We start from the raw sequence: 27,548 nt of genomic DNA on the forward strand, positions 1-27,548 counted from the left end.
TGTTCACTTTCAGCAAATGAACCCCAAATAAGAATCATTTCCATTTTTATTACATTTAAGACCATAGTCTGGCACAGCAGTCATGTTTGTGTACAGAACTGTTCTCAAAGGAGTTTTTGGGTGAGATGCTGCCCAGTGGTGTTACTCTGCAGGCCTACACAGGGTTCTCTGTGAGTAGCCAGATGTTAAACAATGATGTCAGTGACAACATGCTCCATATTGGTGTATAGACATGGCTGCATAGACCAGAGAGAAACCACTAAGATGTCGTACACATAAGCAGATCAATCTGATTCCCTCATTCAGTCTGTCCTCCTTTGTGGCTTTGACCTCCAAGAGGACTATAGGATTAAAGCTTCAGAAGTTTCTCTTGCATTCCCTGGCATGGGCAGCTAGGATACCTATACCTATAGTCCATGTAGCTGGGTGGGAGAGTACTATGAATTAGGGCTTTTTCTTCATGCCCAGAGGATAATAGCTGCACTCTATCTTGCCCTAAATGGGGAAAAAAGAGTGTGCTGGGGACAGCTCCTCCCACAGCCTCATACACTGCAGTTTTCTGTAGCAAATACGGTTTCTGGTTTTGGACAGATGTCATGTTTCTGGGCCTTCCTCTCAGAGCTGGAGCCATGAGCATATATGATTTGTAGGTGACACTAATCAAAAGGCCACAGCCTGATTGTGTCATTTGTGGCAGATCTGGGTCTTGTAGCCATTCAAGTGAAGGCTCAGCCATAGGCTAAGAACAATAGAACACTAGCATATGTAGGTCAGTGAATCCTGCTGGCCCTATGTTTTGTCAGCTGCCCAGAAACTGGGTTCTCGGCCTGGTAGAACATATAAAAATCACGAAATTCACAGCTCTGAATATGGTCCAGGGACACCACATTGGCACCAGAAATGCAGAACTCCAGGTCCCACCCCTGCACCAGGTTTCAGAGGCACTGAGCTAGCCCATCTTGTAACTAACCAAGGTTGCTTTTAAATCATCCCCGAGAGATGTAGCTTATCCAAATTTTTCATGCTTCAATTCTAATTTAACAGTATAATCTATAGGATATAGGATCTGCATAATATCTGGCTGAGAAAGTTTTTCACTTGATAAATATTTGAATTATTTTATTGAAAATTTAAAATAAAAATTTATATCTCCTACTAAGATTGGTTTATTTTTAAGCATGGAGTATTTCCCTTTGGGCTTTTTTTAAGAAGCAAAGCATTACTTGTAGCATCATGGAAGTAGCAAATAAAACCTCTGAGATAAAAGAAACAACCAAGGTGAAAGCATCTGTGCTTTAAGGCTGTTATTTGATAATGTGTTATTTGGTGGTCTATATTTTCTCTGAATGACAACTTGAAAAGCTAGATAATATTACTGCTTGACAGTTGATAAGAAAAAAGCAATAACCAAAGATATGCATCAGAAAATCAAAGGGTAAGGGCAATATACCACACAGACAATTCCTTCAATGCCTTGCTACACCGACATTTGTTTCCCAAAAAAATATGGTTTAATCCTTCTGGCTTCAAAGATAAGTTCTAATTGTGTAACTTCAACTACACAGACAGTGTTGATTTCTACCCAGGATATAAAAGAAAAATGGAGACAGACTCTCCTGACTGCATTTTCTCCAAGAAGCTAAAGTAATACCTCAGGGACATTTGTGTGCCAGGGTTGTCAGGTCCCCAAGGGAGGGTACAAGAGTGAGTAGCTGCCACCACACCTACCCATGATATGGCTGGTGCTTCTTCAATTTGAGAATACTGATTATTACCCAAACAATATGGTCATTATAGAAAAGTCAGAAAATACAAATTAACAAAAAGAATAAGAGCCCAAAATCTTACCACCCAGAAACAACCATTATTCATAATTTGGTGTCTCCCTTTATAGATATTTTTCAGATCAATTGTATTTCTATAGATATATTTATTATTCCAGAACGACTATTATGTTATAGTCTAATTTTCTCACTATATTCAACATCTTTATATGTCAGGAATTAACTTCTCAATAGTTTGAGTATCCATGTAGTATCCCATTGTGTTTCTATACTGTGTTTACTCATCAGTGCCCTAATATAGGTCTTATAGGTTGTATTGAGTTTCTCACTATTATAACACTATTACTAGGAACCTCTCTGCACTAACCCTTGTATTCATCCTTCATTATGAGAATAAACTACAAGTGGAATTGCTGCAGTTAAAAGTATAAGCAGTTTGTAACGCTTCTGATCCCTTTTGCCAGATTATTCTTCAAAGGTGCCATTTCTCTCCACTGGCTGAGCATGCTAGGGTCTCACGTGATTCAATGTACAGGAAGACACATATACAATATATGCACAGTATATATACAGTGAATAGAATTGCTGTGTGCCTCACTGAAGGTATAGTGTTGATTTCACACTCATTCCAGCCTCAGACAGCAGTAATGGCCACGTCAAAGCCATCAGTGAACAAGGTTCATGGCAAGAATACAGTAAACAGTTTCTATCTTCATTCAGTGTCCATACTGCTGCCTTTAACATATGGCAGGATAACAGGTTGGAAGTATCTGGGGAAGGTTGTGCAAAAAGTCAGGTCATAACCTCTTAGGAGTCCCAAAATTCATAATTGACTAAGAAAGCTCCTTTCTTCCTTTTCTCTTTCCAGTGCATTTATTAAACTATTATTTCATGTAATACAGTAATTATGGAGGAGAAGGAATGCTCCATGTGTCCTCATTCCCCCTTTATTTTTATCTCGCTCTAACATCTTCTGATGTTATTATTGGCTCATAAAAGTAGTGAGGCTGAACTGTTCAACCTGTGCTTGGAAGAAAGGTTTTCCTTCTTTTGTGACAAGATTAGTTGCCAGACCTCTTTGCTTTGTCAGTTATGGGGAGAATTGGGCATTGTGATTCCATGGTTAATCTGCCATTGCCTCAGCCTTGAGGAGAGTGAGGGTAAAATGCATGTGGTCACAGATCATGTGGACTGAGGAGCTGGAGGTCTTTCTATGTGATGGCATCCTTAAGGGTCACCATCAGTTGGTGACTCCAAAAGCTCAACTCATGCAAGCCCTGCCCTTCAGACTATTTCCTCTGCTATGAGAAGACAAAAAAAAACCTTCAGAAACTCGATTACTGAATTTATCTACTTACCTTCACTGTCCTTGAATCCTAGACCCTGCAGGTGAGGGCCACAAGACAGTAGGGCAATTATAAGAAAGGGAGACCTAGTTACTATCTTGGCACTTCATTCTGTATGTCATTTGGAAGTTATCACCCACTATGGTGTTTTTCTCTGTCATGTGTGAACATCTTGCTTTCTCAGTTAGATAGCTCCTGAAGAGTGACAAGCTATGTTTCCTCCTACTTTGCAGTTCCCAGAGCCTTTAACAGCTTTGGGCACCCCAGGGCTGGGGCAGCTGAGTTATGAAGCTCAGAGCCCTGAAGTAGGAGTTGGGAGGTGTCCATTAGACCTGCTGTTGGCCAAATGGTCAGCCTAGACAAGTTGCCCAACCTTATCTGTAAACAAAGAGCCTGGATGAAATGCTTACCTGTCTTTAATTTCTATACATGTCCTGGAAGCTTGCTTTTCAAATGGACCCTGAAGGACATATTTTCTGAGGAGAATGGAAACAAGAACCAAGAGTATGTCAATAGTATATGCAAACTGATGTATCATTTGAATATTCCACAGAATTTTAGGCCAAGAAAGTCTCCAAGCTCCATTTCCTGCACTGATAGTCGGATCATGAGCAAAGCCAATTCTGGATTTTATCACTTGTGATTATTTATCACTTGTGATGATTGTCTCACTAATGTAAGACTGAGGGGCCAAGAATTCCCTGGTGAAAAAGTCTATGGGATTGGTTTTGGTTCACATGTTCCTCTTTTGTCTTTTTTTTGTTGGGGTATATGTATTTCATTTCTTAAAATAAGATGAATATTTATTCTAGTCCTGTTGCTTCCAAGCCGTGTTGTGGCATCTGTAAATCTACAGAATTTTATTAAGATCTTGACTTTCTCAGGATGCCTTTGTTATCCATGAAAATGACAGGCATATAATTAAAATTATTGGGCAGAAGAAAGGATCCTGTATAAAATGCCATAGTCTCATAAGTTCTTTCAAACACTCAAAATTTTATGTGAAGGGAGTCTAAGTATATCATTAAGCACAGGATATTGGGGTGCCTTATACCTGAGTTACCTTCTCATAAACTTCCAAAGTCATTACAGTCCAGGATTACATAAATATGCCAGATGTGTTTAAGTGTTTCTAGCTGCATTTGTACTTCCTCAGGCTAATTACATACCAACCTCCTGGTCCTCTCCCAGAATCTGTGTCAAACTATGTCAGAGTTTAAAGTGTCTTTGTCATCACTCTCTAGTTGGTGTCTGGCTTTTGCTTCCCCTCCTCTTCCTATCAGGAGGGTTTCAGAATGATGTTTCTGAATGAAGCTTAGACATGCTTTTACAGTGAAATGGATGTCCCATCTCCAAGTGGAAAATACCCAGGGCATCCGAAGTATCTGCCTTACTTTCTATATTATTTCTCTTAATAGTATCCTCCTTTCAGAATGAGCTCAAGAGTACAAATCAGACATGCAGGCCCCTGACATTGTTCTGCAGCAGATGATGAAAATTGAGAGAGCAGTGGAATAACTGGAGTTAGAGCAAAAGCGTCCCCCTTACAAAAGCTTGAAAGGGCTCAAGGATCAGAAAGATTACTTATTCTTCTCCTTTGCCAAGTGGAAGTAATACAGGTTTCAGCTTAACCATTTCAGCCTGTGTTCAATTCTTTAGTTGCAGAAAAGTTCTGGGAATTCAGGCCAAGGGAAAAGAACTATATTATCTGCATTGTAAACACAATTTGGACCCGCTATAGAAAAAATATACCATATATATCATGTATATGGGTATATATCATATATATATATGGTATATATCTCACCTCACTGCCACCATGTACCATGATTCCTAACTCAGCATCTGATTTGGGCTTTATTTGGGCGTAGCACTGGGACCAGCCTTGCCACTTTAACAGTCCAAAGTTGCAGGTCAACTAATGGCTTTTTTGAAATTATAAAATCACCAACAATTAAATCCTGGTGGGATAAGGGAATTGGTTACAGACTTTCTTGTTAATTCAGAGGTTTAAAGAACTGGCTTTAAAAACTGGGAAAAAATTCAAAGAAAGCAAGTTATTTACTAGATTCTGAGTGAATAGACTCTTCCAAGAAGCAACATGGAAGCTCCTTTCTGAGGACATTTATTTCTGGCATTGTGGGATGACTATACCACTTCATAGGAGACAGTGGCCCTCTGTGGATTTTGTCCTCCTTGGAGAATTCTAGAGCCTTTTCCTGGCTTTCTTCCCACGCAACATTCATGTTCAGATTGAGCCTGTTTGAAGCCTAGGGAATGTCTTTGGTATGAGTCTGATTTTCACCTCACCTGGGTTTTCTGCCACTGGGTCAAGTGGATCTGGCTGGCTTACTTGTATCCAAGCTCCAGATTTATTCAGTGCCACCAAAAGGAGCTTTAGAAATTCAAATAGAGTTTATTCACCCTCAGGCATATGAGCTTATATGGCCTCAAATCAGGCTGCGAGGCCAGCCGCCTTACACCAGACAGCTCCCAGCAGCAGGAGGTGCCCTTGCTCTGATTCCTTCAGCCCTCTGGGAGTTCATAGGACACAGGTGTTGGCAGTACTTTTGGCACTGGAAGGGTGCATGGTGATTTTTTCAGTTAATGGTAAATGCTTCTGGCTGCTGCTTTGGAAACCTGTTATCATGCCCACATTGAACATGTGTTTGTTTAGTAAAGTGTCTACAGCTACCAAACTCCATTATGTATATTTATCATCTCTCTGCCCCACTAGGCTATAAGGTCTGTGAAAGCAGAGACTTTTTATTCACCATTGTATCCTTCAGTGCCTGACACATTGTAGGTGCTCAATAAACATTTTTTGATTAAGTAAATGATTACAACTGAATTGCAAAGTGTGAGTGTCAACCTATGGATAAAATGACAGTGATATCAGTTGTTACTCAAAAATTCTAGAAAGAGGTATCTAACCTTGTCATATCCTAAGATTACTTCAGGCAATCCTTTGAAATGAGACACCTTGATCTTCAATTGCACATGCCCACTTCTGGGAAGTCAATGCTTTGGGGACATACTAGTGGCCAGTGTTGGTTAGTGGCACCAGACTGGTAGAGGGACAGCACAGGTGAGGCTGATGTGAAGCTCTGGGCTGCAGAGAATGACAGAGAGGGGGCTGATGCAGGCAGCACTGAGGTAGCGAAGCAGCAATCCAGCATCCAGAAGTCTGCCAATAGGTAGAAGGGTTGGGTCCTCTGCCCTGGCCTGGTAGCACTCAGCAAAAGATGCCCTCCTAAGCCAATGGTCAGTCTAGTCACAGCAGGATCACCCACCAAGTTGGCTGAGGGAGCCAAGGCATAGGTTCGGAGCCCCAGCCAAGCAGGCTGAGGTTCTGGGGAAATAGCCAACAGGTTGAATATAAGGATGGTGGGCTGTGAAGTAACAGTGTACTAGTGGGGAGGTTTGGGGCTCAGACAGCCTAAGCTACTCTTCTCTTGCTAAACAGCTTGAGCAAGTCAGTTAACGTTTCAGCTGCAAAAAGGAGGGGAATATACACCTCTATCATAGCATTGTTTTAAACATTAAATCAGATAATACATGTAAAGCTTTTAGGACAATGTCTGGCACATAATGAGCACTTAGTAAATGCTTATTGTTAAAATTTTTCTGTTAAATTTAGGTGGCAAAAAAGGGAGATGTGTAACATTGGGGGTGGGAGGTAGTGAATACCTGGGCTAATTTAGCACTTTCTGCCTTGCCTTGTACAGTGCTTTCCTTGAAGTTGTTTTTGTTTTACTTTATCAATGGAAACTCTCATTGTCCATCCCACGAGAGAGTCTTCCTTTTCCTTTTTGGAAGCCTGCTTGAGACTATGTGATGGGCTCCATCCTCTAACCAGCAGGTCATTCCCACTGCCTGGCTGCAGTCTGATCTGCTTTGCCCTGAAGGAACAGGTGCTCTGTGCGGTCCTTGGAGAAGACAGGTAATAGATATGATAAAGGAGGAGCACATCCCACAGGTGCATCGTCTCTACTTCTCCAGGGAAGCCTAGAGGCTTTTCATGACAATTAATTATTCACATTTTCTCTCCCTCCCCTCAAATACTTGGTTCCCCAGGCAGCTCTGTAGAAACAGATTTCCCTGAGCCATGTGTAACCCTAGCACCTGATGACAGTTGGGAACTGCTTTCTGTGGTTTTTTGAGTCCTGTGCACTGGGCCGTGCTAGAGATGGCCACAGCATACTAATGCCATTGTCGCACCTCCTTCGCTCTTCTGGGGTAGGATTTTCACCACATACATCTCCTTGGTTTACGTGGTACCAGGGGGCCAGGCAAGTCTTGGCCTCCTTTGCCTACTTGCTCTTGGCCGCATACCCAACTGCCAACTGCTCTGGGGCCCAGTGGAATGCCTTTCAGGCTGGTCCCCGCTCTGAGGCTGAGCAGCCTGCCCATTTGCAGAGCTGTAAACATTCACTCATCCATGCAGGCTTTAGCATGGCCCTTGTTACTGCCCTTGTTTCCCTTGGAAACCTTTGTGCTACTGCTGGAGGTGGCACAAGGCTGAGAGCCCTGACAACTCAAATACCACCTCCCCCTCTTCACACCCTGGCCTCTCCCCTGCCCCTGCCCCCACCAGCTACAGGCTTTCTTGAGGTCACTGTTCTGCTTTTCTTTCCCTAGTGTACACACCTGGGTGCCAGTTTGTTTCAGTCACCCTTGAGGGCAGTGCAGAGATGTAAGGACCTTGGCATGTCCCAGCAGGGTGACAGCATGGTGTATTCTTCCTCTGAGACCAGGGCCAGAGGAAAGAGACTTAAATGGATGTCCAAGACACAGAGCTATTGGTGGTCCCCTATAGAAAGCTAGCCAGCTATAGGAAGGCAGCCAGCAGGAGGCAGAGCCACAGAGAGGAAGGAGCAAGGTACCTCAAGGACATGGATGAGAGTGGCAACTAACCCTCCCTCTGTGAAATGGGTTTAGCAGAGAGGAAGAGAAACAATGGTGCACAGTCCTCAGTGCTGCAGTGAGTGCTCAGCCACTTGCTCTGTGTGCCTTTGGCAGATGACTTTGCCTCTCTGTGCCCCAATTTCCTGCTGTCTGAAATGAAAACAAGGGTAGCATCCCCTTCCAGAATTTCTGAAAGGATTAAATGAGCTCATAAATGTAGAACTCTGAAAAAGGATGTGTGTTAGCTAACGTGTCACTGTTGAGAGAGTTCCAGGCACCATGGAAGAGGGAAATCTATATTTTAGTGATGGTGGCATCTTTGTTATAGAGTAACTGGTGATAATTTCACTGATTTGTATCTCCACTACCTTTTCTTCAGTGACATATCTGCTGATAATGGTGTTAATGCTCAGTGAAACAGAAGTCAAGTGGGCAGAAAGAACAAGTAAAGAAAAGGGCCAGAATGATTTCTGAGTTCTGATTGTTTTCTCTAAGTCATCATGATGAGTTTTCATGATTCAAATCAGTATGGGGCACACACACGTAGCAGATAACTGCAAAAAAGCAAGAATATGGCCTAAAGATGTATAAGTCAGCTTTCTCATTGCTGGGATGAACTGCCTGACATACACAATTTAAAGGAGGAAATAGTTTATGTGGCTCATGGTTTCAGAGGTTTCAGTCCATGATTGGCTGGCTCCATGGTAGAAATATGTAGAAGAGTGTGTGAAGCAAAGCTGCTCACATTGTGGCAGCCAAGAACCAGAGCAAAGGGAAAAAGCACCAGAGAATAAGGGCCAGACACCTGATACAGTCCCCAAGGTCACACCCGCTGTGATCCCCCTACACACACTCAGAGGTATGTGTCACTAATCTGGGTGTCTCTCAAGCCAATCATGGTTGACAATCAAGTCACAGAAGGTAACAGATCCATCTTTAAGTTCAGCCTATCACCTCAGCAACACAAAGGTCCAGTTGCCAAAAGGACATCCCTCCTAGAAGTTATCATACATTTCAAGCCAAGTGACCAAAGTAGAACTCCTTTTCTCACTCCCCCCGCCGCCCAAAACCTCTGCCTTTCTGCCTCTGTTTTCTGTCTGTACAATATAACGCAAGACCAGTTACTCAAGCCAGAAATATCAAGGTATATTCATTTTGTATAACATCTGCTCACACCTGTCAGTTCCAAGGCCTGTCAGGTGTGCCTCCTAAATAATCTGTAACTCTATGCATTTTCTATTTACCCACTGATTCTGTGTGCATCTCTAAGTACTGCTGTGTAACAACTACACCCAGATTCCTGGCTTGAAACGACAGTTATTTGTTATTTCCCGTGTGTATCTTGGGTCAGCTAATCTAGACCAGACTCAGCTGGGTAGTTCTTACTGTGTGCCTTTGTTTGATCTAGGCTCAGCTCAGCTGAGCTAGCTCTGCTCCATGTATCTCATCCTCCTCCTGGGACTAGTGGGATAGCTCAAGCCAGTTCTTCTCGTAGAAATGTCAGAAGCATGGGAAGGCAAGCCAAAACATGTGTCCAGCTCACTTTCTATTGGCCAAACCTGAACACGTAGTCTACTCCAGTGTCAAAGGGGAAGTGGGGATTGCACATCACACATTTAGTGAGAAGAACTACAAAGTCATGTGACAGAGAGGCAAAACATAGCATAGGACAAAAAAGCTAGGGCCAGTAATGCAAACTGTGCCAAGTAAGTGCTTGTTATTCTTTGGCTGGACTCTTCACTAATCCTCTAACTCCTTACTTTACTCACTTTACCTGTAGTCAGCCTCCTCCCTGACTTGATCCTGACATTCCTGTATGAAAAACTTCCATCACCTATGAAATTGAGCTCAAGTCTTACAGAACTTGCCTCCAATTTTTTTTCCAGTTGCATCTGTTGCCATGTTTCAGAATCATTCATCACCCCCTTCCAAATGTGCTTGTTTTTGCACAGTTCTGTGCCTTCATAAATAGTCTCCCTCCTGCTGCAGCAATCTCTCCCACATTTGGGTTTATTTTAAGTGAGTTTACCCTTCAAGACCCAGTTCACCTGGTATCTCCCAGAAAGCCTTCTCAGAAGTGCTAGAGAGAAAAGAGTTGCTTCTTCCTTTGTTACATGGTAGTAAATCAGAATTGAATCATGCTCATATTTAACTCCTACAAATTCAGGAATACATGCTCAGCCAGGAGGGAAGAAGACAGGACAGTTGGACTAATTCTACCTGCCATTCTACTCCATGACTATGAAAGCACTGGGACCACTTTAGTCATTCTTAGGTTCCAGAAGCTGTTCAGCTCCTGAAATCCTCTTATACAATGTAGGTTTGGTTTGTAGAGTGGAGGTTTAGTGTCTGTCAAGCAGACCAGGGGCCTGGGATTTAGTTCAGTGGCACCACACCTGCCTTACAAGCACAAGGTCCTGAGTTCGATCCCTGGTACTGGAAAAAAAAAAAAAGAAGTAGGCTATTCTGTTGTGCCTGCCCTTGCAGCCCTTTCATATGGGTTCTAACCAAAGAAACATTTGCACATCTGGTTGTGTTGTCTTGTTGCGGGTCAGTGCCATCCTGTGCTTTACTGGAAGTTAAGGGGACTGTCAGTGTTAATATTGTCTATAGGTAATCCTAACCCCATGATAACTTTAGAACCTAATCCCCACCCCAAGGTGCTATTGTGTTGCATTCCTTATAGGCATATATCAAATTAAATTTTAATTTTTTATATCTGTGTTTCAGGAAATCCTCACCTGTGGCTTATAGTCCTTTAAAATGCTGCAACCTTTGGTTGTATAGGTTCACGTACACTGTTCATGCCAGAGTCTATGTAGACAGACTCCCATAGTCCCCAGTGGTGCCAGCTTCCTTGTCTCCCTAGTACCTTGAATATATTGCTTGCTTAAGGAATGGTTGAATAAGAAAGAAGGCAACAATATATAGCTGTGAGGATTGGGATGAAAATTAAGACATGTTTATTATTCTTGTTTTTGTGTTACGGGGGATTGAACTTGGAGCCTTTGCACTGAACTACATCTCCAGCATTTTTTTAACTCTTTTTGAGACAGGGTCTCACTAAGTCACTAAGCTGCCCAGGCTGGGCTCAAACTTGCAGTCTTCCTGCCTCAGCCTCCAGGAGGGCTGGGATTACAGGTATGTGCTACCATGCCTGACTCAGACAAGTTTTGATCCAACAAAATTAAACCCATGCTAGTGTAGGTGCACATGGTAAAATGGACTTATGAGCCCACTAGGAATGTCTTGTTTACCTACCAAAAAAACCATCTTTTATTTGGGGCACTAACCGAGCTTATGGTTCCTAAAAGCACATCCCATTTCTGAGAAATTATTGTCCACTAATCATTCTAGACCTAACAATTAGTGGACATTATGGAGCACACATAGACAGGTCTAGATTCTAAATGACTCCGGTGTTGTCTCCCTTGTCACAACTGACCTAAGGATATCTTGGTTACCATTAGATTTATCACAGAATTCAGATAAACAAAGCCTCTTTTGAAATAGGCCACTGTGGCCAGCAAACTGCGTCATCCCATGAGAAGATGTTGCCAAGTCAAACAGTCAGCTTCACCCTTGGCAAATGCCTACCAGAGGACACAGGGAGGGTACCCAGCCCATTCAGGACCTGTGGGCTTCTGGGTGGGCGTGCCCACAAAGGCAGCCTGACCGGGCAGTTGTGGTCTCACTATGCTTTCCCCCACCAGTAACCTCTACCCCAGTAGGCTTCAGCAGACAGCAAGAACATGGCACTTGTCCTGGGCTGTTCTTCCCTGTGTCTCAGCAACAATCACAACCAGCCTCCCTCTCTCCAAAAGGGGGAAACTGTGGACATGACACCTCATCTCTCAGTTAGAGTGAGTGCCCAGAGGCAAGCACATGTGTCTGCACTCCACTTGGGCCTGAGGGAGTCCCTGCATGTCTGTTAAATGACTGAGCAAAATAAACCAGTGAGGTGAGCATACAAGAAGGGTACCATGGTGTTGGGAACTTTAATGAGGTAAGGCACTGTGTTCATTCCAGGCAAAACCAAATGGCCTGCTGGTGATGCCACAGCATGGTCTCTTATTAGCCTGTTATCCCTTCCAAAGTAGAGGCTGGACTTTCTCTTGTCTAATAGAAAGTGCACTCAACCTGATGAAATGCAGGGCCAGCGTTTTCCTAACACTGTGCAGTGTGGGAACCGATTCTGGCAATAACCCTTTCCTCTGGATGCTTGGATGCAACCATAGTAGTTTTTGTGTGTAAATTTGAGACCAGAAAATCATAGGTCATGGATTAAGTCCAGTTAGAACTTGGCTTTTTTCTTGCTAAGTACATGTCATCACTGGACACCTTTGTGGAATAATGATCAATTTATCCATTCATTCATTCACTTGGTTCATTGTTCATTCCATGCCTTCAGGTGAGCTATCCCTAGAAGAGGCACAGGACCCTTTCCTGGTAAGCATCCACATCATCGCAGACCCAGGTGAGGCCCAGCCACTGCAGGAAGCCATTGACAAGGTCTTGGCATGGATCCATCCCAACCTCCCACTGTTCCGTGTGTCAGAGAGGGCAGGCCGGAGGCGTCGGAAAACCCCCAAGGGCGCACAGCCAGCACTGGCCGTGGTACTGTTCCTTCAGGAGGAGTATGGTGAGGAGCAGATCCTCCAGCTGCACCGCACGCTGCAGCGCCCGCCCTGGCGCCACCACCACACAGAGCGAGTGCACGGCCGGTTCCTCCCCTACCTGCCCTGCAGCCAGGACTTCTTCATGCTGGCCCCTGGGACCCCGCTGTGGGCCATCCGGCCTGTGCACTATGGCAAGGAGATTGTGCGGTTCACTATCTACTGTCGCCACGACAGCTATGCAGACAGCCTTCGGTTCTATGAGCTGATCCTGCGCCGGAGCCCCAGTCAGAGGAAAGCGGACTTCTGCATCTTCCCCATTTTCTCCAATCTGGATGTGGACATCCAGTTTTCCCTGAAAAGACTGCCCTGTGATCAGAGCCCGGTGCCCACCGACTCCTCCGTGCTGGAGTTCCGGGTAAAGGACATTGGGGAGCTGGTACCTCTCCTGCCCAATCCCTGTAGCCCCATCAGTGAGGGGCGCTGGCAGACAGAGGATCATGATGGCAACAGGATCCTTCTGCAGGTACTTGGGTTGACTGTCTGTCTGACTGAGGGGAGGGCAAAACAAGTCAGTTAGTTCTGTTGGAAAGCTTCCTACCTGTTACTGAGCCATGCTAGGAAAAAGATTAGTGGCCCTGACCATCCCAAACCAAGGTCAAGATCTGTCTATATTCCGTCCAAACAAAGGCAAAAAGGCATCTCCCAGTGGTGCTTTACATTCTGTTGTCACAGCACCAGTGCCTTAGCAAAGGTGCCTAGTTGTTTTAGCCACCAAGTCTGCCCCACCACCACCACCACCACCACCACCCATGCCTCCTGGAGATGTCACACTAGCTCCTAACCTGGGGAACTTGCCATTAAAGATTCCTGAATCTGCTCCCTCACACTTGGCGGTTTTTAGCCTACGTACATTTCACTCCTACAAAGGAACTTCAGGAAAACTCAAGGTTAAAAAGTGCAAAGTTCGTTAACATTCCACAGGGCAGACATCTGTTCCCTTTCCCCTATTCCCTTTGCCTGCCTTCTGCCCTTTCCCTACTTTCTCCCTGATGGTGGAGGGTATTAACATTCTGTGGACCCTTGGAAAGTGATGCCCTTATAAAGATTTGAAAGGGAAAGTCATGCCTTTGAAGCTTCTGGATTCACTCAGCTAGGAAGGGTGAGTGAATACATTTTAAAGACAAGATTGGCCCAGCCCTTCCACCACTAGTACCTTGGCATTACCAGCCCCCTTTTTTCTCTGATCCTTACCTGGGGTGTCCTAAACTCATTAGAGATAATATGCTCTGGAATTTAAAATTCACCATGGAGATTAAAGAATATCCTACACCTGCCCTTATCTGATAATGCTTTCCAACCCAGACATTCTCTAATTAATAGGTAAGTTAGTTCCTGGTGTGTAGGGCTTTGTAATTCTGAAAAGCCTCAATCTCTAGCATCTTAGTTTTCATGCCTGAAAAGAGAAAAGTGATAGTCAGTTGGGGGGCATTGCTTCAAAAGTGCTGACTGTGGTTACAGGAATTACAGGTAAAGTTGCAGGTTTTGTTGGTTTTGGCTCTAAACTCCACAATCATAATCCCCATATCATAAGATGAAATGAGGATTTGGCATTTCTGATAGCTGGTCCAAACAAAAGCCAGGGCTCATTGCTCCAGTCAGAAGGGTCACCTTGAGATACCCATTCACAGGAACTAGATCATTTTCAGACTTCCTTTTGAAGAAACTGAATAATGTTGCTTTATTGTTCAGTAAGCAGAGCGCTAGCATTTGCTCTATAATCCCCTTTGAAATGTGAGAAAATTTTTCTTCTGCATCTGATAACTACTGATTCTTTATGCAAAGCAGAATACAGTTGTACCAAGTAAAAGTTAATGAAATGCAAAGGATTGTGTTTATTCTAAAAGACCAAAATGAATATGATTATTTCTGATTTCTTCCTCTTCTTAGTAATGGGAAAACTTCTCTTGATCCTTCTGGTAACATAAATGAAAGAACAGAGTATGAAATCTTGGCCTGAGCTCTACTCAAAGGAAACTTTGAAAGAATATTTCAAAGATCTACATATTTAAATGATTATAAAGTCTATACAGCGCAGGCTTTTGAAGTTAGGGAGATCCACAAAAGAGGAAAAAAAAAGTTTTATATCTTGGGACTCGGGATTACAGACCTTTGTTGAGTAATAGTATGTTCAATTAACAGGGAGAGAAATGAAAAGTATCCCCCTCATGACTCTTGATAACCATGCAAACAGGTTACTGTTCATCCTCACTGCTGCAGAGAGCAGCCTTCTGCTTTACTATAAGACATACACCTATCCATCCCCCTACATTTTCAAAGTAAAAATTTATATTTCAGTCTTCAGCAAAATGAAGATATTCAGGTCTCAGAGGGAAGAGCAGTGCAGAGAACACCTTTTCATACACATTTTCTTTAGCAATCCAATATCTGCTCCCTAAGTCTATTCTCATCTATTACTATTAAGATAATTTTTGTTAAAGTGGATGCAGTTATATATTGAAGAAATTCTTGAGTAGTTTTTAGTCACCTGGTTAAAATAAAGATTGTATTTTACATTTTCACCCTGCTCTACGGATTTCATATTCCATATATCAGAGACTCACTCCTCCCTTTTTAATTCCTCTGGAAGAGAAAAACTGAGATTGTCTTTTTCTAAAAGCCACTCATCCCCTTATAAGAATTAGGAGACTGGCTGGCGATTTAGCTCAGTGGCACCCCACCTGCCTCAAAAGCGCAAGGTCCTGAGTTCGATCCCCAGTACCAAAAAAAAAAAAAAAAGGCTTAAGAGCTTAAGAATTAGGAGATATCTTTTACCAAGATCTCACAAGATGAGAGGAAAGCTATCCTTCTCCTGATACTCATCTCTCCTTCCTTCTTGATGTTGCCCAGTTTAGGGGAGAGTGGAAAGTCACTAGCATCAGGAGTTATCAGAGATCCATGCATTTTAGAAATGCATTGATGCTTCGTGATACTAAACTATAGCCTTGTGGAGTTAAGGACTGTGTTTAATAAAACTTTCTACTTCCATAGTATTAAACTGACATTGAACTTTGAATGCATTAGGTTCTCCTTATAGATGTTTTTGTTTACTTTTAAAAGAGAGGAATATAAATATACATACAGCAAAGTGTACAAGTCATAAACATACAACTCATCAAATTTCATGGATTAAACATTTGTGTGAGTAGCACACAACTAAAGAAACAAAACATAGACACAGACAGAAGAAAAGGCTGCTCTCCTGCATGTGAGACTCTCTTCCCTAAATGAACATGGTATTATCTCTATTATACTAAAGGGTTGGGAATATAACTGTTATCTTTCTAGTATTTTTTAAATTTATAAATAGATCTCACACTGTGAAAAAGAAACTTAAAATGGCTGACCAAGATATATACTACACAAGAAAATTAACCCCCAAAAATAGCTATAGAAGAATTTGAAGAAAGACCAAATGTTGATAGAAAAATAAGATTAACCATGTGCAACATCTGGAAAGCATGTAATTTTCTATATACTTTCCAGAGCAGTGCTGTTCATGGTAGTCACTAGCCATGTGTGGCCACTGAAATTTAAATTTTAAGCTAAATTTAAGATGTTATTTCTTAGTCATGCTAAATATATTTCAGATGCTCAGCAGCCACTTGTGGCTAACAGCTACCATATTGAACCATGCAGAGACAGAAAATTTCCTTCACGGCAGAAAGTTCAATTGGACAGCCCTTTTCCCAAAGTAGGTCCCAAATTTGACTTGGGGTTTCTTAGTACTAAAAGCAAAATGGAAAATCATCAGTGATGTGATGCAAAGTCCACAAGAGAAAAATCAGTGATGCATTCAGTGCAGAAATATCCCTGGTTCTACATCCCACGAGCAGAGTCTTCCATCTTCCCGTGTGCACAGGGGTATCAACAGCCCATCCTCAACTGCACCTCCAGACTCACCACACTGGGGCTTGCAAGGCTCTGTGTCATGTGGTGCCCACAGGCATGCCAGCCAGGTGTAGCTCAGAGAAGACTCTGCACAGGGAGCCTGAGCAGAACCAGGTGATCCTCACCTATAGCTCCTGGTGGCCTTGCTGAATCCCAGAGGGAGAAATAATTCAGATAATTAGATAATTATCTTCAGATAATTCCCAAGTTTGTTTGCAAGCTTTTCAAAGCTAGCCATTGACAGTGAGTTTGTATTTCTTATCCCAAGCCAGGTTCTTGGAGAACACCCGTCCCCAGTAGGTAAAGGAGAGTCTGTGCTACAAGTTGGCCAAGCTGGCAGAAATGTTACCTTCTTAGGGAGCTCTAAGGAGCCTGACAAGGACACAGGCCTGAAAAGAAGGCCACCCACTGCTAGGGAGGTATGTGAACAGGACCACAGTTCTTCTTAAGAAGTAATTTGGGGTCCATTCAGACACACAAACAAAGGCACAGGTAAGGACCCCAAGCCCAATTCCACAATGAGAAAGAGGCTGCAATTTTAGGCTAGAAAATGTTGAAAGCAGGTTGTTCTCTACCATCGGAGAAGCAAAGTAAGTAACAGTGGTGCCTGAGTCTATGGAAAACATCTGTAGAAGAGACAGGCCATTCCAGATCTTTACCGAGGCCAAGGATTTCCATCAGCAAGCCCCTTCTTGCCTCTCTGGCTTTATTTATCTCCCCCTTGCTCACTCTGCTCCTTCCACATTGGCCTGTCCTGCTCACTGTTCCTCAGTTGTGGTGGACTCATTTCTGCTTTGAACATCTCCTTTCAGCCAGACCCAGGAGGGGGAAAAAATGAGCTACACGGTCCTAAGCCCCAATTTCATAGCTGGTCCAGAGTATTTCATGTGGGCATGATGTAAGCCTCAGCACACAGAAGTGAGGTGCTACTCCAGAAACATGCTGTTCCAGCCCTGGGGCCAGGGGAAGATGACAACAGCACCCTATGGGAGCAGCAAGTAGGACACTGGGCTGTAGAGACCCAAATCCTGTGTGCCTGATGGCTGGACAGTTCCACAAATCAAAGCCTACTGTAATTTCCAGTGAATTTTCTTCCTTTGTTAATATATTTTTAAATATCTACCAATTAGCCTCCCCTTGATGTTTTCACATTTTATTTTATTAGAAAGTAATAAAACTATTAACTCTCCAAATTTTGAGTTAGTGAAAAAACAAATCTACTCATGGTACTACCACATTAACAGATTGTTTAGTTACATGGGAGCAGTATGTGCCAATTTTTGTTTTCCAAAAATTTTTTCACTTTTTCTTCCTCACTTATGCCAAAAAATCTAGAAAAAGAACCTTTTACTAAATGGGCTTCCAGCCTCTTTGTTAGTTTTCTCTTTCCTCTACCAATCTTCCACCCATCCATATAGATTACCTTCTTAGATTCTTTGATTTCAAGGAGATTTCCATCTGATTCTCTGGAGCTTTATTCTGGGAAATGTACTTCCAGTATAGCTAAAGCAACACAGTTCAAGGACACGGTGGTTATGGGAATAAAATAAGTAAAATATAGAGAAAGGATTTAGAATAATAAATCCTGGCACACAGTAAGGACTATTAAGAATTTGCTGCTGCTGTTATTAGTAATAGTATCATTGTCACCATCACTATCATCATTTGAGCCTGCAAGCCATTCACCCCAAGAGTCCCAGCTAGAATGGCCCAGTAAGAATTCTTTGAGATGGCTCTACCATTACCTAAATTTAATAGCTTTCCAGGTCTTCTAATAGGCCTCTCCCTGTATCACAAAAAAAGCACCTTCCTTCCTGCGACAAGAATTCAAGATTGGACATGTTCCTATCTCAGTCACATACAAGGTAGTCTTTTTTTGAATGTCTTTCGTTGCACTGTCACAGCAGCCGCAATGTCCTGAATCAATTCAGAACATTTACCTTTCATGGTCATTTTGACTCTGGGTAAGAGCCAGAAGTCTCATGGGGCCAGATCTTGGAAAAAAAAATAATAAAGTTAATGAGGACAGAAATTTCCATAAATGTTATGAATCAATTCAGGATATTGAGGCAGCCACAAAAAGACATAAAAGAGGACTTCCAGAACTGCTTCAGACAGTGGCAAGAATGATGGCGTGAATGTGTTCAAATTGAGGGAAGGGTATTTCAAAGGGGATTAATGGCAATGTTTTTTCAACTATAATAATTTTTTAAAACATAAACATTCACTATATACTTTGATCATACCTCATACACAGGACTTAAATGATTCACCCTTAGAAGAAGCTACAGGGCCAGGGATTTAGCTCAGTGGCACCGCGCCTGCCTCGCAAGCTCAAGGTCCTGAGTTCAGTCCCTGGTACTGCAAAAAAAAAAAAAAAAAAGAAGAAGCTACAAATTACCTTCAAGTAGTTCAGCAAAAGAGAGAAAAATTATACATTTTATTAAATACAAATGTTCTTAAATGTGTATGTATAACATATAGATAAACAATGGTATACATGTACTTACATAGATTAAAGTAAGAGAAAATAATTTTATCTAAATGGTAGTCACAGGGATGTTTCTTATTCTGTTCTTTTCAACACTTTTGGGTATTTGAAAAGTTTTGTAATAAACACTGGAGAAAAGATCACACATTTTCAACCGTTTTTAGGAGAGGGTTTGACAGCCTTTCACCTATGGAGCCCACTGATTAGACATTGCCAGATATCTATTTAGAATACATTAAAACTATCAGATGCTTAGTACAATATAAAATAAATACAATGTTTCTGTATTCATAAGCTGTACTTTAAATGTGCATTATTGCCCAAGAATCTACCTGTCCATCCCAGAACCAATTCAGTAATGCTCTGAGGATATAGGCACAGGTGTTTGTTTATGGCAGAACTTGACAGCTAAGTCTTAGAAGGCAATGAGGCCAATATGAGCCCCATAGACTAATGGCTTACCAATAACACTGCAAGTTTATAGCCATCATAAAATATGTCTGTAAGTGGGAGTGAAAGTGGTAAGGGCACAAAGCTTGAGTATTGTCACTCTAAAAGACAAGGCCGCCTTCTTAGGAAGAGGGGCCTGCCTCTTGTGTGGCTGTGTTCCTTAGCCTCTACTTACACTGGGCCCTGGCTGCCACTGGGCAGGCTGCCCTCATGCTGGCTCCTGGGAACAGGAGAAGTCCTCCCACAGCATCTGCTCCTATAATTCATCATTGGGGCAGTTGCTGGCATCACACAGACCTGTAATCTTTAGGTCATGAGGAATCCGTATCATGCCTAAATTTAACCAGTTGTTCATTCAGTCAGATTACAAAGTGCCTGCACAGACCTATGTTTTTGCCCTAGTGAAATTATATTCCAACAGGGGGAGGTAGATAATAAACGAGAGACATAATAAAAATTATATAGTGTGTTAAGAGGTGCTATGGGAGAAATAGATTCAATTTGCTTTCTGAAACTTGTAATATGAGGCTGGTTTTGTTTATCAAAACATAAGATGTCAAAGCCTAAGGATTTTTAGTTACTGTATTGAAGCAAGAATTGTCCTCACACATGCTGAGATTCCCTGGTAACCCAGGAAGAAAAAAACCACATTCATTTTCAAATTCATTCATCTGCTTTTGCATATACAAAATATATATAGTAAATTAAAAATTACAAAATGTCCTTTTTGTTTGATATCAGTATATTGCTTACTGAAATATTTGCTGTAGGAATTGCAAGTAGATTTTTACTTTTTTAAAAAAAGAAAATAGCTTCCTGAAATTGAGAAGCAAAGAAAATACTTCATATTACAAGGCTGAAGTCACCTACATCATTAGACTATTGGCCTGTTTATTTCCTATAAATTTCAAGAAATCAAGTTTCACAGGTTTTTTTGTGACATAGCTTTAAAAGAAATATTCTCCTTTTCTAATTCAAGACATTTATACAGTATGCATGATAAATGTAATTTAGCTGTGTATGAGAAACAGCTGCTCTTGAACCATATAAGCAGACATCAGAGTGAAAGGTCAAGATGCCCTTCTCCTAATATTTAATGGGTCAGCTGCAGTTGAGTGCTGGTCAGCTCCATGTTGAGGCCACGTAAGGTATTCCCTTCCCAGCAATCCTTGCTTGACAGTCTCCCTCACCATTCACATGAGTACAGCTGGGGCGCCGTATTGGGATGACCCACTCCTGCCTCCCTGGTGGTAGCTGTGTCCAGACTCTGTCCACCTGCTGTCATGTTGCCATTAGAGCCCTGGTACTGGAAAAGAAAAGTTCTTCTCCCTCCTGATAGCCAAAGCTCCAACATGTAAAGCCTGGGAGTGCTCAGTAGCAAATGGTGCTGACCTACAGAGAGACCAGAGAAAAGAAGGCACTAGCCCCATTGTGTCCGATCTCTAAGCTCCACTTATCTTGTGGGTCACCTGCAAGTCTGCAGTCCTCGGTATTGATGTAAATTAAATTTAATATAAATTCAGTCTCCCTTTTTTTGTACAGGGATTTAACCCAGGGCTTTTTGTACTGAGCTACATTCCTAGCCCTCTTTATTTTTTATTTTGAGTCAAGGTCTCACTAAGTTGCCCAGGCTGGGCTCAAACTTGCAATCCTGCCTCAGCCTCCCAGGGTACTTCTTTTTAGTGTGTGTGGGATTTCTGTCCTTGTGCATGAAAAGAGTAAAATAGTGGACAAAATTCAGTGCTGATCTCTGTCCTTTGAAAGGGCTATGTTATAAGAAGGTCTTTTTAGTCTCCTTTCCACCAGAAGAAATGGGGTTAAATCAGAACTAGTAACTTTTCCATTAGACACAACTTCAGTCTCATGCTGTACTGTTCTTGTGACCCCCTTCCACTACAGTATGTGTCTGGTCAGGAGGGTGAGTCCAGTGGGTTCAGCTTAATCTTTTTATTGCTTTCTCTAAAATCAAGTATTCACCCTTGGCTCAATCATCAGACGGTAGGAGTAGGATCACTTGGCATGAACTTGTAGAACCAGGGCCTTGGGAGAAAGTTGGCTCTTTGGAGGCCTGTGGAATGTGAATGCTCTCAAGGGACACCATATTGTAAACCTATGGAAGCCAGGGAAGGAAATTGCTTTCTGAGATCCCCTTATGTCTAATGATGCGATTATGAGCAGCTTTACCTGCTCTCTTTCCTTATCCTGCTTCCCACTTCAGTTGCCCAGCTGGTATGTGTGAGGTTGCTCCTTTGGTACCACTTTGGAGTGGAACGTGTCAAATATCTTGGCCTTCCAAGTTCAACTCGCTTGTCTCTTCCATTAACCCAAGACTACTTGCTTGTTATATGACTACAAAGCCAGTAAAGGCTTGAGAGAAATGTAGAATCCAACTGAGTGGTAGGTATCAAGAGAAACAAAGACATGGCAAGCTAATGAAGCATCGATGGAAATTAGCCACAGTTTGAGTGGGGTTGCAGCAGTCTGTCTGCAGAGAGGAATTAGGTAATGATGCAAGTCCAGGGAGATAGGCCATGTAAACAACCACTTTCAACTCTGGAACCCCTGCTAAAGTAACCATTAAAGAAGGCTCTACCTGTCCCTCCTTGTTGGGACCCCTCCAAGCCAAATCACCATCCATGTATAATTTCAGTTAGCTAGAAAAGCAACCCCAAACTGTTTGGAATGACATAATTCCCTCCCTGGTAGACACTTATCTAATACTAGAAACATTTAGAATTAAGGCCAAAAAAATCACAAATTACTAATATCAGCATTTTTGTGATAAGTTCAAAAACAGTTTGTTCATGTTTGGTATTTTAAGAATTTGTTGTGTTTTAGAGCATGTGACCTTTTAGAACTAGATGTCAACCTTGTTATTCCAATTTTAAATGTAATTTAGCATTGATTTACATTTGTACTTTCAGGTTAGCGGATATAAAAATAAAGTTTTAGTAAACTTGTAACACTGAACCATTTAAGAGGATTTAACATTCACTTGTTTATATCTAATTAATTAGATTTATAAGAATTATTTACATGCTTCAAATATTTTGTTTATTAATGAGACCACTGAACTACTTAAAAAGAAAATCAAGGGGCTGCAGGTACACCAGTTGTGAAGTACTTTCCCAGCACACATGAGTCCCTGGTGTGAATCCCAACACAGGCAAAAAAAAAGAAAAGCAAAAATTAAAGAAAATCAATGCGTTAAATGTATAAAAGCAGTTGAGGATGTCAAAGGAAATTAAGCTTCAAAAGGCCCTTTAAAATAATTAATTGTTAACATTTGCTGGATTTATCAAAAGAGTAATAAGATTTATAAATTGAAGTCAAATCAATATATTTAAGAGAAAATGGAACAGAAATTGATAACATTAATTGAATTGTGTGGGGGGTGCTGGGGATTGAACTCGCAGCCTCTCTCATGCTAGGCAAGTGTCCTACCAGTGAACTATGTGCCGAGCACTGAATATTAATTTTTAAATGTAGCTTTGATTTTTTTCTGTGCATGAAGGCAGATCTAAAAACCTATATTAACACTCTCAAATTTTAATTGATTGTGTAGACCCTTACCCTGAATAATGGAGGGTTAGTTTAATCTTAGCCAAGACTGGTCTAGATAGAGCTGGGATGGGCCCCGAAGACTTAGAAATACCAAGAACCAGTTACTGAATGGAGAGAGTTAAGGATCATTGAGGTATTCTGAGGACCCATTCTAGTTGACAGTGTTCCCAGAGTGTTCTCTTTGCTCTGGGCTTTCCAAGATCCCATGGAAATGGGCATCTGGCCAATCTTCTGTAAGGTCCTCTGCAACTCCAAGATGGACCTAACCTGAACCAGACACCCAAGACCCAGATTTGTCCTCCATCCCTCATGTCCCCAGCAGGTATTTCCTTAGACAGCTGGCCAACTGACCACACATCAGGCTATTACCAGATCTGAAAATGTAAACCTGAGATAATTCCTCACTTACACTCCTCAAAGATACATCCTACCAGGCCGGGGATTTAGCTCAGTGGTTCCGGCTCCTGCCTCGAAAGCGCAAGGTCCCAAGTTCAATCCCCGGTACCAAAAAAAACAAAAAAAAGAGATACATCCTACCTTTGTCCAAAGATACTTAGTTGGCATCTTTATTGACTATCTATAGAGTTCTTTTGTTTTTAAGTCCTTCTGTTTCTACATCTGTATCTTTATAATAAGCACTTGAAAGATAGAATTTAAAAGTTATTATTTAATGTTTTTACCAACCAAGAAAGGCCACACAGAATTCTGGCCAGAAAAGCAACTCAGAATACAATGAGAATTGATACCTTGTGGATAATAGCAAAAGTGAGTCCCTGACATATTCCTGGCGTGCTTCTTAATAACTTATCAATCTTTAGGGTGCTGGTCTAAATTCTATTTGCTGAGTAGAGGTATTGTTGTTACAAAACCAATCTCAACAATCATTGCCTCCCTCCAGTTAGATAGGTTTATGGAAAAGATGAGATCTGTCTTTACTCTTTATAATGTCCAACGGCAATGATGTCCATGTGTTCTGAGCAAGGCTGGAGGGAGCTTTTGTTCAGCCTGGCCTTTGTTCTGTGGGCAGTCAGTTGATCTCTTCTGATGTAAGTAGCCTGTGTTTCTGGCATACACATTACAAGCACACTCAGTTGTTTTCTGTTTCAAGTGAGTTAGCAGATAATACTGTCCGAGCAAACTTCTGCAAGCCATAGAACTGATGAGGATTCAAGGCTAAAAAGCAGGTTTTGTTATGAAAACAGCTTTGCAGATAAGAAGAAAATGAACAATTATGGAGGGGGAACGTGGAAGTGGAAACTCATTCTCTGGAATTTCCATTGTCCGTATCATTTTCCAAACAGGTTAATTGAGGAGACAAGTTCAGTATACTTTAGCCAAAATAATTGTACAAAAAGGGGGGGAATGAATGCTAAATAAATTAGCATAGCAAAGGGCAAGACAAAAAGAAAAAAATATTTCTCTGTGCTGGCCTCACCTCTCTCTAGCTTTCTGAATTGTACAAGAGAAAGGCAGTCTTTCTTCATCTTTACAGCCTTCCAAAAGCACAGATTTTTAGAGGTGAAAGGCTGCAAGAGTTTACTTCACAGAGAGCAAGAGAGAGGGTTTTAAAGTTCTGAAGACTGCATAATCATGAAAATATATAGTCACCCAGAACATGCTAACTTCTGTAAGCATGAAAATAGGTATGGGCCCCTTCAAGAAAAAAAAAGGTAGCTGGGCATAGGAGAAATCAGAAAGCCAGCCCACGGCAGCAGTCTCTGTAGAGCTTTGGCCTGGAACTCAGCCCAGAGATTCGGCTTCAGCTGCTTTCAAGTAGGGTATTTTTTTTTTTAATCTTTGCAGAAGATTCTTAAGTGCTGCGAGGATTATGAAATACTGTGAAGTCACCACATAAATTCTGCTTTCATTTCTGTACTTGGCATATTTTCATTATAGTATCAGTTTTGAGGCCTCTTTGTTAGCATCTTTTCTAGAAAATATATATATTCAGTGATTCAAATGATGGTGTAAGTAGTCCCAGTTGAGAGTGGAAGGGAGGGAAATGGATGACCGGCTGTCATCTAAGCAGTGATAGGAACTTACCAAAGGCAGTAGAGAGTTTTAAGATAGTTAGTGGACCTACCTCATTGGTGTTCACACAGTTTTAAGTGTGATTCCTTTTCTGATATGGTCAGGTAGCTCAGCTCTGTAATTGTAATGTCTTTGGGTTTTGATAACCCATTTTTATCTATGTCAGATGATAGTAGTGGGTGCCTAGTCGTTCCTGAATTACAGATTGGAGCCCAAGCCAAAAACTGACAAACATCCCACATTTGAAGTTCAGAGGAGCACTACCCACCAGACCAGCCACTTCCCTCCTCCAGGCAGGCTGGGTGGCACAATTAAACAGAACCAGACCTTCCTCTACCTCAGCTCCATATAAGGGGTCAGGGGCATATGAGGTCAGTAGAGTATCTTTGGAAGTACGCATCCATCCCCCTGTTCCCGGCAAGGTGAAACCATATCTTCTTCCTGCCCTCACTGATTGTCTCTTGTGTTTATCATTGTCAGCCATGGAATGGGGAAGACTCGATGCTCCAGGCCTGGTGCTGCAATAATTCTAAGGAAGGGGAAAAGGGAGGTAATTAAGCTGTAGGGGAGACAGACAGATTCCATATAGTGTTTGTGCACAGATGAGGAGGTGGTAAAATTGGAACATTGGTTTAAGTCTTTATTAAAAGGAGTTGAAAAAAAAAGTCGATGGGTCAGTGATATTTAATGAAATTCTGACAATCTTTTGTCAGTTCCATCTAGTTCTGTGCCTTACAGCCAATGGGCAGAGAAAATCACAAATGATATGGACAAAGGAGAATAAAGAACTTATACAAAGAGAAAGCCTTGCACCTGGCCATGGTGTTCTTTCTAGTCTTTTAGTTTTACAGATTCTATCACTAGATCTGTCAGCTTGAGCTCCTAGTCCTCAGACATGACCTTGATTTTCTCTGTTGTTCCTCTTTCTTACTAGACTGTATATCAGATCAATAGTCCGGTTCATTCCTAGTACTTCTAGGTGCTCAGTCCCTTTCTGTTTTGTATCTCCTATGACACTTGGCACATGTTCCCAAGAGTTGCTCCCATAGTAAACAAAGTGGATCCTTGAAGCATCCCTCAAATATTTCTCAACTAGGAAAAATTCTTGTTATCATTAGATATTGTTATTATTTTGCCCATAATACCAGATTCCTGAGGACTTTTTTCTTCTCACTAGATCTGTAATCCCAGCACTCTAGGAGGCTGATATAGGAGGATTGAAAGATCAAGGACAGCCTGGGTAACATAGCAGTTTACCAAGACCCACTCTCAAAGTAAAAAATTTAAAAGGGCTCAGTGCAAAGCCCTGTGTTCATAAATAAATGCTATTTACAATATATGTGTGTGTTTATACATGTATAAAACACCTTAAAATTTTTATAACAGTTGTCTTAGAAGATAAATATTATATATTATATATATTTGTGTATTTGATTTATTCAGCAGGAATTTATTTAGTGCCTAGTATGTGCAAGTATGAATAATTGTTTGAACACTTATATAACCATAGGTACCAGAGGTCAATCAACTAAGGTTCTAAAAGTCTCACAGCATTAAGTAAAGATGTTGCAATTAACACAGTTCCTCTAAACATATAAATGTACATTTCTGTAAAATGTCCCTTGCTCCAGTTCAAGTGGAGATCACAAGGATTAAAAAATAGTGACTTAATAAAACAAATTGCATATTTTTCTCTCCTCCATGTGGTAGTCTAGAGTCCTTACGGATCCAGATTCTTTTCTATGCTGCCCTTCACCCCCTGCTTCAAATAGGCTACTAGATGGGATAGAAGGAGTTCTTAATATGAAAAAAATACCATCTTTGAAAGAAAAAAGATAAATAAGTATTGAAAATAAGAACATCAGTTCATCAAAAGAAAACACTAAGAGACTAAAGAGGTGAGCTACAGACTGGATAATGATATTTGCAATCCATTATCTAAGAAAGGTATTGAATCTATAATATGTATAAAGAACAGGAATTTCCAAATGAGCGATAAACCTATAGAAAAATGCTCCACGTAATCAATCATAAGGGAAATGCAAATGTATACCATTACCCACAAGAATGGCTAAAATTAAAAACAATGACAATATTAACTCTTAGTGAGGATGTGGAGCAGTCACAATACTTATAAATTCCTGGTAGAATTACAAATTGATACCATCAATTTAGAAATACCTGAAAGTATACTAAAGCTAAAAATATCCTCACCCTGTACTGAGCAGTTGCTCTCCTAGCAATATGTCCAAGAGAAATAAGTGCATATTGTTTTGCAAAATAGGGGAAGTGGCAAGATGGGGCCCCACAGCATCACCTTGAATTTTGTCTCAAAAGATGGGCAGGTGTTCTCTCTAAGCAAGAAGATGTTCTCTCTAAGCAGATGGACATAGGGAGCACCCTGAAA

General features: G+C 41.5%; 1 protein-coding gene across 1 annotated transcript in view; it reads left to right on the forward strand.

Moving 5' to 3' along the window:
* The window catches only part of Fam124a (family with sequence similarity 124 member A), a 51,956-nt gene that overhangs the window by 16,586 nt on the left and 7,822 nt on the right, over positions 1–27,548 (forward strand). Inside the window, exon 3 of the mRNA XM_004844139.3 lies at positions 12,450–13,180. Coding sequence (XP_004844196.2) covers positions 12,450–13,180 — 731 coding nt within the window. The remainder of the gene's footprint in view (positions 1–12,449; positions 13,181–27,548) is intronic.

Source organism: Heterocephalus glaber, unplaced genomic scaffold (assembly GCF_053883595.1).
Source record: "Heterocephalus glaber isolate CG9 unplaced genomic scaffold, H.glaber_assembly_v1.0 deba00001666, whole genome shotgun sequence".
NCBI classification, from domain to species: Eukaryota; Metazoa; Chordata; class Mammalia; order Rodentia; family Bathyergidae; genus Heterocephalus; species Heterocephalus glaber.